Consider the following 11,232-nt stretch of genomic DNA (forward strand, 5'->3'; position numbering starts at 1 on the left):
AAAAGGCACTGCAGGAAACATTGTTATTTGGAGATAAAGTGACAGGGGTATCACACTGCAGGTCTCAGGGCAGTCCAACCACATCTTTGCACCAGAGGCATCTGAGAGCAACCTGCCTTCAAATATCCTCTATATTGAAGACATGAAGGAGATCTGAAACCACCAAAGAGTGCAATGGTTGTACTGCCTGGATCACGATCACACCTCTGCACACATCCTTTCCTGAATAAGTAGAGGTGGCATTTTTTTTTCCTGACTAATTCTTCAGCCTCCTGCTTACAGGTAGTTACCACATGTCATGGACAGCTAACTGTGGACTCCTGCTCCAGATCAACTTTCACTCTGATTTAAACACATTACATGTGACTACATAATTGAATCATAGAATCACAGAAAGGCTTAAGTTGGAAGGGATCTTAAAAATCATCTTGTTCCAAGCCCTGCCATGGGCAGGGATGCCACCCACTAGATCAGGTTGCTGAAAGCCTTGAACACTTCCAGGGATGGGGCAGCCACAGCTTCTCTGGGCAACCTGTGCCAGGGCCTCAGCACCCTCAGTGCACAGATCTCCTTCCTAACACCTAATCTAAATCTCTGCTCTGTTAGTTTAAACCCATTCCCCATCTCCCTATGACTATCTGTCTCTGCCTCTTTTCTATAAGCCTCTTTTAAGTGCTGGAAGGCTGCAAGAAGGTCTCCCCAGAGCCTGCTCTTCTGCAGGCTGAACAACCCCAGCTGCCTCAGCATGTCCTCGTAGCTGAGGTACTCCAGCTGCACCGAGTCCTGCTCTGGTTCTGCTCCAACAGGCTGCCTTTCCTGTGCTGAGGGTGAGCCAGGCACAGCCCTCCAGGTGGGATATCCTAGGGGTGTTATAGATGGATAATGAGATATCTGTTCTCCCCATTGTTCCCCTTTCCCCCCTGTATTGTTGCCCTCAGACAGCCAGGGCTGTCTAGCACAGGTAAAAGAAGGCTGCACATGTGTCCCTTGTATGGGACAGTGGGGAACAGAAAAGCTCAGGGGGTGCTTAGGGGGTGCAGCATCGCAACACCTGACCTCCAACCAAGTTACAAGAAAGCAATCTCCACGGATAAATGGCAAAGAAGAGCTGACTGACTTTGGGAGGGGCCAGTGTTGGTTAATGCAACCCCCAGGGGTGTAAAAGACTGAGCATCCATCCTGAACACGAGCTGGGTGTGTGGTATGCACGAGGGGCACTTCCCAGTGCTGCAGCTTTTTCCTTATGTAGTCCTTTGTTGTACTTTTGTTAAGGTTTTATAAACCTTTTTAAATTTTCAAAGTGAGCGGTTGTCTCTCACAAGGGGAAAGGGGGCGAAACACCTCCCTTGACCTGCCAGCTGTCCTTCTTCAGACGCAGCCCCGGATGTATCCAAAGCCCAGATGTTTGGGTTTCTGGACTGGAAGTACACACTGCTGGCTCCTGTCCAGATTTTCACCCTTAAGAATCCTCAATCCTGCTCTGCAGGGCAGTTCCCGATGAGTTTATCTATCTCCCAGTCTGTCCTCATGTCTGGGATCACCCAGGAATCACCAGGATCACGTCTGGGATCCCCAGGAGTCACCAGTCTGTAGCATGCACCAAAGTGACTTCAGCGTTGAAATTGTGTTGAAAAGGACCTTAGGCTGCCAAGTTTCATTCAGTGGTCACTTAGGACAAATATTTTGGGTACAAATAGCCTGTGATTTGGGTGTGTTAGGTGACCCAGGCACATCGCCCTCAGACACCAGAGTCCTGGGCCTGTTCCATCCACACGCACACCCTCCGCGCGTGGGAGTGAACCAGGCGAAGGATCCACAGGGACGCGCTGCAAATCCTCGCGTGAAACTGGCACCGTGTTCGGCCGCACAGTGCCGGGCACGGCCGGGCAATGCAGGGCCGCCCATCCCCGCTGCAATTCCCGCACTCGCGGCGCTCGGCGCTGCCATCGCGGCGCCCCCGGCCCTGAGGGGGCGCGAGCGCTCCCCCCGCCGCTCTCCCGCGGCCGCCGCCACAAGAGCCACGGCCCGGACCCGCCCGTGACGGGCTCGGGAAAGACTGCACAACCCGCCGGGCTGCACGAACTCCGCGGATTGGAACGGCGGGGCTCCTTGGATTCGCCTTGAACCGTCCGCATAAGAAACCGCGAACTATAAAATGCGATAAAAACGGGCCGGGGCTGAGGGGGCGCGGCCGCGGATCGGTGGCCCCGCCCCCTTCCGCGTCACGTGACCGCGCGGGCCGCAGCGATGGCGGCGCTGGAACCGGAGCCGCTTTGGGTGCGGGACCCGCTGGGGCCGCGGGCGCGGCCGCTGCCGCTGCCCCCCGGGGGCGGCTCCGTGCTCTGCCTCCGCCGCGACCGTGCCCGGGAGCTGGTGAGTGCCGCGGGAGCGGGGAGCCGGTGTGGGGCCCTCCGGCCTCGGGAGGCGCTGCGCTTCCGGTGCCGGCGGTGCTGCGCAGGCCGCCCGCGGCCTCTGCCCGCCGGTACCCGCGGCAGGGCGGTGGCGATCCGCGCCTGTGCGTGCCTTGCCTTCGGTGCTGTCGCTTAGCTGAGCAGCAGAGTTTGCTGTAAGAGAGCCCTGTAGCCTGTTCGCTACGTTATATATATGTGTGTGTGTTTATATTTACATGCGCATCGTGGTGGGTGAGCCCTGGCAGGACTCCAGGCGCACCCCAGAGCCGCTCTCTCCTTCCTCTTCTCGGCTGGACAGGGGAGAGAAAATGTAACAAAAGGGGTCAAAGATCGAGATAAGGACAAGGAGATCTCTCAGCAGTCAACATCACGGGCAAAACAGACTTGACTTGGGGAAATGAACTTCTTTTATTACCAGTCAAAGTCAGGGTAGGATTATGAGAGGTAAAAGAAATCCTAAAAACGCCTTCCCTCCTCCCCTCCCTCTTTCTTTCTCTCCTCTTCTCTCCTTCCCACTAGTGGCACTGGAGGACAGGGAATGAAGGTTATGGTCAGATCATCACAGGTTGTTTCTGAATTTTTCCCATAACACAGTTTTTCCCTGTTCATGTTTGCAAGCTGATTTAGACTGTATTCAGTCCTTTGGTAACCAGGAATTAAAACAAGCACCGTTAGAGAATGTTTGTCCTTTTCAGATTGTCTGATTTTATTTCTGCTCCTCTGGAAGAAAGAAAACATGACTGCTTAATGATTTTCTTTGTCAGAATGTTTCATTTTTTCTGGCTCAATGATCTGACTCAATTTTTCTGCATTTTTAGAACATCCCAGAAGAAAACTTGTATGTGAAGTGTAATGGGCGACTTGTCAGCGATGAAGATGAGTTGCAGAGTGGAGTTGTTTATAGCCTGGAGCCGAGGCTTTGTGCTGGAAAAGGAGGTTTGTTGTTTATCCTGCTTCTTGGTGATTAGATTCTTAGGTTAGAAAACTGCTGCTGTGCCTGTACTGATAGCAGGAGTCCTTAGGTACTGACAGATCTCTTGGTGTCTGTATGACTGATACAAAGTCTCTGAGCTAAAATCAAAGTGTTTGTACAAAGCTGAGGATTGACCAGGGAAGATGAAGCCCAGATCTTCCTCACATCCATTTTCAGCTTATCTCTGTTATTAGGAGTCTGTAGCACGCACCAAAGTGACTTGAGAGTTGAAATTGGGTTGAAAAGGACCTGTCACCTTAGGCTGCCTAGTTTCATTCAGTGGTCACTTAGGACAAATATTTCAGGTACAGATAGTCTGTGATTTGGCTGTGTTAGGTGACCTAATTGACTTTATCTTCTATTATTTAAAAAACATATATATAAATGCCAAGATCTCAGTAGCCAAAGCACTAAAGAATTCAACCTAAGCTGGACTCCTTACATTGACAAAATGCTTCTGTGTAGCTAATTCCTGTTTACTTTTTTCCTCTGGAAGGATTTGGGTCGATGCTGCGAGCCCTGGGTGCTCAGATCGAGAAGACAACAAACAGAGAGGCGTGTCGGGATCTCAGTGGAAGGAGACTGAGGGATGTCAACCATGAGAAAGCGTAAGACATTTCCTCAGAAGCTGAAATGATAAAACAGCCTCATCTTGTAGCTCACTGTTAACCAAAGAGGTCAAGTGGCTGCCTGTTGTAGCGATGAAATGCTGTTTTGAGTACTAAAAAGAGCAAAAGTGAAATCTTAAGTGCAGATGGACTGGAAGCCAGCAGGGCTTTCCTGACGGTAATTCTATTATTACAGAAATAGATGTGATTTTAGTGCAGCCTGAGTCTGAGGGACTGTTCTGACAATTCCTCGTGTGCAATTCTCACAGTTCTCTCTGAAGCTGCAGGACCACAGTCCTGGGGATGTGTGAACTTAACTGCTGTTTCTGGCTTTCAAAATTAGCCCTGCTCTCCTCTCTGTAGGAGTCCCTGTCGGTTTCCTCAGCCATTCCGCTGGGCGCTGTTGTCATTTCCCGTTGCCTCCCAGCCTAGCAGGGGTGGGAGCAGTGCAGAGCAAGGAGCCGCTGTTAGAGCTGTGAGCGCTGATGTGGGCTGGTGTCGCTGCAGGATGGCGGAGTGGGTGAAGAAGCAGGCGGAGCGGGAGGCGGAGAAGGAGCAGCGGCGGCTGGAGAGGCTGCAGCGGAAGCTGGCGGAGCCGCGGCACACCTTCACCGACCCCGAGTACGAGCGGCAGTACCGCGAGATGGCCGAGCGCCAGGAGGAGTCGCTGCGCATCGGTACGGCAGCACGCTGCACGCCGAGAGCCTCTCTGGCCTCGCTTCAGTAGGAAAATCTAAAAAAGAATCGTTTCTTTTCAGCTAAATGAAATCGTTAATTTCAGCGAAATTTGCTTGATTTAATTTTTTGTCTGTCTGCAGTGTCTGTTAAATTCCACTTGTGAAAAACGGCAATCACTTGTTTTTAAAATTTTAAAAGTTGAATAGTAATAAAATGGTTATAAAAATTGTAATACAATTAGAGTAATAATAATTTGGACAATTTGAATTAGGACAATATGAGACAATAAAAACAAAGAGTTACAGACAGTCTGGGTACCTCTTTCTGGGCAGCACAAGCTCGAAAAAGGACCCATTTTAACAGAGGATTAACCCTTAAAAGCAACAGCCTGTTGCATATTCATACACCCCATCCATGATGCATAAATTCCATTCAAACACAGGATTCTGTCTGGTCAGAAGTGTCAGCTTCTTCCTCATAAGCCTAACAGTATCATCCTGGCTGAGTGAGGCAGGAAAGAGTTCATTTGTTCTGATAATGGAGCAATAAATTCTCTTTCTCTGAAAGATTTAGGTGCCCTGTGGCTGCTATCTCAGTTTGAGTCCTTTCTTTAGAAAAAAAAGTATCCTACATAGCATAGTTTCTATTTTAACATTATGTTATAACCTAAAACTATATTTAACACACTGCTTAAGAGAATTAATACAGTATTACTTTCTAACACAACACATATAATATTCATGTTAATATTTGCGAAAAGCCAATCATAAAATAGGCATTTTTCACACACTGAATTGCGTGACACGATACAAGTGATGCTTCACTTTGCTTAGCTTGGTCACCTAGCCAGATTCTGAGTTCAAAATTGAGATTAATTTTGAGATTAAGAGCCAGATTCTGTGAAGGTGGTGTTGCTAGTTGAGCAATAATTACACAGTGAAACTATAACGGGGTTGTACATAAGAACTAGATATCGAATCGAGCTGCAGAATACCTTGTTTCACTTCCTGGTCGTTGTAGTTACTTTGTTTATCCCTATATTGTTCTTTTGCTGTCAGCTAGATAGTGAAACTTGAGGCTGAATAGGATGAAGAACCTGCTAGTTCAGGAATCCAATTTTAATTGACTCTTAGTAAATCCATGTAGGAAAGGTTTTGCTGCTACTCAGTTTATGTTCAAGCTTTGAGTCTGTATCATCAATAGTGATTTTTTCCACTAATGTTTTAAATTGCATCTAAAGTGAAAAGATAAGTAGAATTTACACCAGATATTAATTGTATTCTGATGAGGGCATTTCTTTGAATTCTGGCACTACTGAAACTTTCAAATTTGTTTTGAAGGCTTACAGGTTATTGCCAGCAAAGCAGTGTCATCAGAAAGTGGCAAGGGTCGGAAGCGGCTGGGTGAGCCTGGGAAGAGCGAAACAAAATCCGAAAAAAGAAAATGTCCTTGGTAAGATTTATACCTTGTTTTTATACTCCAGCCTTAAGCCTTAAAAAGGATGTAAAGTTAGATACATACAAGTAAGCAGAGTCTAGTCTGAGACGTAGACTGAAATAGAAATAAGAAAACTGAAGTGATTGATTAAATCAAAGAACTGAAAGTGAGCATTTCTGCTTTCCTATAGTTCTGTCCCAGATGGAGCAGACAAACTTCATTTGTAAAAACAGACACTTTTTTCCCCCACCTCTTCTAAATGATTATATTCTACTACTTCATATTATCCTTTTCTTCATAAATTAATTATAATTTACAATGAACTTTAAAAGATTGGTTTTCTCCCCTGGCATCTTTCATCTAATGTAACATGGAAGAGAAGTCAAAGATTCCAGTCATTTCTGTATTGGGAATGCTGTAATACCTGTTTTGGGCATTTGTAGCTCCTTTTCAATATTGATAGCTCTTCCATTAATTAAACTAACCTAAATAGCTGTTAGAGTAGCTCCTTATATCTCTCTGAAGAGGGTTTTGGAAAGAGAAATGTGGCAATTAAAAAAAAATTATTTAAAAGACCAAAAGTTAAGATAGATGCATGTTAATTTTTAACATATTCCCCATGCCAGGCCAGGGTTGAATGAGGCCACAAGCTCAGGCTGTGAGGATGACAATAAGGATGACTCCCCTTGTGCATCTGACAGAAGTTGTGCATCAGGCAGCAGTGCTAATGGAAGTGTTGGAAATTCAGATGAGTGTTCAAGCAGCTCTGTGGCTTCAGCAGAGGACAGTCCATCTACCAGTGCAAGTGAGAAACCACTGGAGCAGGCAGAAGGCCCTGGAAGAGATCTGCAAGGAGAAGTGTGCACAGGTGGGCAGGCTGAAAATCTGTCTGAAGAAAACAGCAAAATGACAGAGGTCCCAAAGGAAGACACCCAAGGAAAGAACAGAGTGACTCAGAAGAGCCAGAAAGAAGAGCCAGAAAACGTTCCTGCTAAGGCACAGGAAACAAACCAGTCACAGAGCACAGTAAGTCTGAAGCAGGACAAAATGTGGTGTGTCTTCAGCTGCTTTTAGAGCTGAAGAAGCAAACAAGCTCCAGCAATGTAGCTTTTCCCACTGGATTGATGAAAGCCCAACTGATTTTTGGCAGCAATACTTCTGCTTTATGGGTCCTTGGATAATATTACTGTTAAAGATTTGTGGGGATAATGAATCTAGGCTTACTCTAGCAATAAAAAAAAAGTGTAGCTCTTTTTTTCAGGCTAGGGAGTTACTGGGATTTTCTGCCTTTTTTCCCCTTGGGTGTAAAGTCAGTCTCTGGCAACAACTGAGCTCTGATGTGTGAAAGTTCATTACAGTTCAGTGGGGAAAAGACCAAGGATGCAATCTGATCAATTAGAACTTTGTCATCTACTGTACTATTAGAGCTGGCAAGTTTTAAACAGGATGTTTACCATTCTTCACTGTTTACCTTTTGCTCAGTATTTGTGAGACTTTCTATTCCTAGAACAGGAAACTCCACCAATGCTGTGGCAGATTGTTATTGCAGGTGGAAATATTTTTATAGTAGTCCTTGATGAATTTTTCTTTCTTTTTTTTTTTAGAAGTAGGGTGAGAATAATGAGGTAACCAGTTGGGTTTTTGTATACTTAGCAGGACAAAGGTTCTGATTTTACTGGCAAGAATTGTTTTTGCCAAGTACATAAGGGGAGTTCTTTCATTCCCACTGCTGTTATTCTGTGCTCTAGATACAGACTATAAGAGCAGTATGTGCATTTACATATTGAACAACATGGGCTTAGATTTTGATGTCCTTTATAGTGTGTTAGTAAATTCCAGCAGTTGAATTATCCCATCTATTCCATGGTTTTTTGTAGACAAGGCTCTGGATTGGACTAGACTATCTGTAGGGATCCTTTTTACCTTCAGTCAATTTGCAAATATACCAATTTCCTTTGAAGATTAAATTTTAATCCTCATTTTTTTTTAGTGGCAGGATGAGATGTGAACTTCACAACTTGGGGTTTGGGGTTAATCTTACTAAAAAGAGATGCTTCTTAATAAATTTATTTAATTACAGTAAACTACATTAGAAATTACTTTTATCCTCCTTCCTGCTCCTGCTGGAGGTGTATTGGTTATATTCTGCATCAGGCTAAAAAGGGGCTGTCAGCTTTGATGTGGCTTTGGAAGCTGAGGTTAAGCTGCTGAACTGCTGGGCAAGATGGCAAACTGATGTTTTTCATTCAGTTTTCTTGGTAGTATTGGACTTTCCTGGAATAATCATAGAACCTTCTGAGACACCCACCAGAGTCAAAAGTCCAGCTCCTGGCCCTGCACAGGACAGCCCCAAGAATCACACTGTGTGCCTGAGAGCATTGTCCAAATTAATTGAACTCCTGTTTTTCTTGAATGTTTTTCTTAAATATTTTTTCTCTTTTCAGGAGATAGAACCAATAGACCTGCTGGCCTTCAACTCTGCTGCTGAACTGGAAGCCCTGGGTTTAGAGAAGCTGAAGATGGGATTGATGTCTTTGGGACTGAAATGTGGAGGCACTTTGAAGGAAAGAGCAGCAAGGCTTTTTTCAGTGAGAGGTCTGTCTAGAGACCAGATCAAGCCATCCCTATTTGCAAAGCCCCCTAAAGGGAAAGCCTCTGGTTAGATTTGGGAATATTTACCTTTTTTGCATGTGTATTTGATGTTATTAAATAAAAGCTCTTGGTATCCTTTCAACTGAGTATCCCCAGCTTCTGAACTCACATCCACAAGATTGCCAAGAGTTTTGGAAAGGATGGACAGGTGGGAAGGATATCATCATAGACACAGTGCTTGGGGATCTGTTCCACTGGGTACTGGAGGGAAAAGAGAAACACTGAGGCTCTGCAAATCACATCTCATGGAGGTTGTGACAGGACAAGTGCACTCTGTTGGAAAGGAAATGGGTGTGTTTACTGACTGTTTCATTAGGAAACTGGGATGCAGGGTGTTTGGGAGGTCACCTTAGCATGTTGAAGTTTTGCTGGTGTAAATGCAGTGGGTGGGGATGTTAGATCTGGCAGTCCCTGCCCGGGTGGCAGACCATTGATGTCACCAGCTCTCTAAAAGGCAGTGACAGTGTGTGGGACAAAAGAGCCTCCAGCTCTTTGAGCACACTCAAGCTCCTCTCTAGTATGGGCAGGGGAGTGTGGGACAAAAGTGAATTGACCATGTTAGTGGTGTGTTTTGGCAACTCCTACCCAAGTTATTTCCCCTCACTACAGTTCTCTCTTGCTTCAGTTTTACTGATGCAGCCACTTCCAAGCCTACCCTGTGTGTCACACACTTGCCTTTAGTGTTGTGGGTTCCTTATTAAACCAAATCAGTTCCCTGATGTGGCTCTGCCAGCCAGAAGCAGGATTACATAAAACACTGGTTAGGGTATTTTAAACCACCATTAGCACCAAACACTATTGACCAACTGCATCTTCACTAGTGCCAGAATTAGAAGCAATGCCCAAATCCAGCTTAGAGGGCAACAGCTGTGCCTTGAACCAGCTCCACACTTTGGCAAGTTTATTTGGGAATTGTTTAGCTCCTGCTGAGTTAAAAAAGGAACAAGCACTTGCTCTAGGTTCTTCCCACATGGAGGATTAGCCTAGAGCATTATTGTGTCTGGAGAGCCAGAGGGGTGCCCACTGGCAATTCAGGACTTTCACATGCTCAAAGGGTATCCTTTTGAAAACAGCTGGATAACAACAGGACTTGGACTGATCCTTCAACTGAAGAGAAACAAGTAGGTGAAGTGCTTGAAGCTTTTGAAGAATTTGGACAAGAACAGGAAAGTCAACAGTTGGGGAAAAAAAAAAAAAACTGAACCAGTTCCAGTGTTATATGGACAATTTCTGTAGGAGAGAATGGCATCAGAACAGAGGTGATCTTTCTAGTCCAGGGCAGGAGGATAATGCAGTTTGCAGCCTGTGTCTGTCTTTTCCTGAGTATTTATGTAGCTTTAGATTTCAAAGATGTTTCTGGTTGTAAATGCACCAAAACTGTGAATATCTTCCCAGAGAAAAGATTCATTCTCCTACGGAATCGCTTCCCCAAAAAGCAAGTGGTGTGACTTACAGAAGTCACACTTCTGAAGTGTCATTTTAAATGCATTTATTTCAAACACCTAAGCAGTGCCTCGTGTTTCACTGGCATTGCAGAGTTACTGACTGAAAAAAGTAATGAGTGAAAACACTGGCACAAGCCTGAGGGAGGGCTTTTCCTCGCTTCATACAGATCCATCTCTTCCCTGGAAAGAAAGATGAGTACATCCAATACATAAACCAGCAGGGAACAGGACAGGTGATAGAGGGAAGGAACTGCTGGAGGTTTAGAAGTACCACCAGCAGCAGACACAACAAAGCTGCCAGCTTTCAACCAGAAGGCTCCATTCCATTGTCCTCACCTGCATGGTGCTAACAAACAAGTTCCTCAAAGGCCTCTCAGTGATGCTGATAGTGCTCAGGAACACATATTCACAGAACTATTATATGCAGGTGCTGTTATTGAAGAGCTCTGGGTGTCAGGGGTGCACAGACCCGGCATGGTTTCGAGCCAAACATGTTTTATATTCCATCATTATATAGCTTACATATTAATTATTAAACTTACATTGTTCTATTGTATACACTGATTTCATCCAAGCATGGATTTCTCATGATCCCCCTCAAACCCCTAATATAGTTTCTCATGATTCTTTAAACAATAATTATATCTAATGACATCTAGCAGTTATATCATTTATCATATACTGACTACACAGGCGCAGTTTCACATGATTAGCAAATGTGCATGCTTGTGTGAAAAATGCCTATTTTATGATTGGCTTTTTGCAAATATTAAAATGAGTACTATATGTGTTATATTAGAAAGTTATGCTGTATTAATTTTCTTAAGTAGTGTGTTAAAAGTGTGTTAGAGTTTCTCATGATTCTTTAAACAATAATTATATCTAATGACATCTAACAATTAGATCATTTATCATATACTGAATACACAGGCGTGGTAGTTTCACATGATCTAGCTAATACAAGGCCTTTAATATTTTTCCCAGGGCCTGCTAAGCCTAACTTTCTTTCTAACTGCCCGAATTTTCTA

At 44.9% G+C, this 11,232-nt stretch overlaps 1 protein-coding gene across 1 annotated transcript; it reads left to right on the top strand.

The window, feature by feature from the left end:
• The first annotated feature begins 2,226 nt into the window (after positions 1-2,226).
• SDE2 (SDE2 telomere maintenance homolog) lies at positions 2,227-8,841 on the top strand. Its single transcript, XM_084202011.1, has 7 exons — positions 2,227-2,373; positions 3,230-3,347; positions 3,881-3,992; positions 4,500-4,669; positions 6,011-6,122; positions 6,734-7,133; positions 8,552-8,841. The coding sequence occupies exons 1-7, from the start codon at positions 2,248-2,250 to the stop codon at positions 8,768-8,770; spliced, it is 1,257 nt and encodes a 418-aa protein (XP_084058137.1). The 5' UTR covers positions 2,227-2,247; the 3' UTR covers positions 8,771-8,841.
• The last annotated feature ends 2,391 nt before the right edge of the window (positions 8,842-11,232 follow it).

Source organism: Fringilla coelebs (assembly GCF_963513975.1).
Source record: "Fringilla coelebs genome assembly, chromosome: 3".
NCBI lineage: Eukaryota > Metazoa > Chordata > Aves > Passeriformes > Fringillidae > Fringilla > Fringilla coelebs.

Bases quoted from the DNA above. Each gene is read 5' to 3' on its own strand.
- SDE2 (XM_084202011.1), top strand. From the start codon at position 2,248: ATGGCGGCGCTGGAACCGGAGCCGCTTTGGGTGCGGGACCCGCTGGGG. The intron at 2,374-3,229 runs GTGAGTGCCGCG...CTGCATTTTTAG, and splicing joins GCGACCGTGCCCGGGAGCTG to AACATCCCAGAAGAAAACTT. The intron at 4,670-6,010 runs GTACGGCAGCAC...TTTGTTTTGAAG, and splicing joins GGAGGAGTCGCTGCGCATCG to GCTTACAGGTTATTGCCAGC.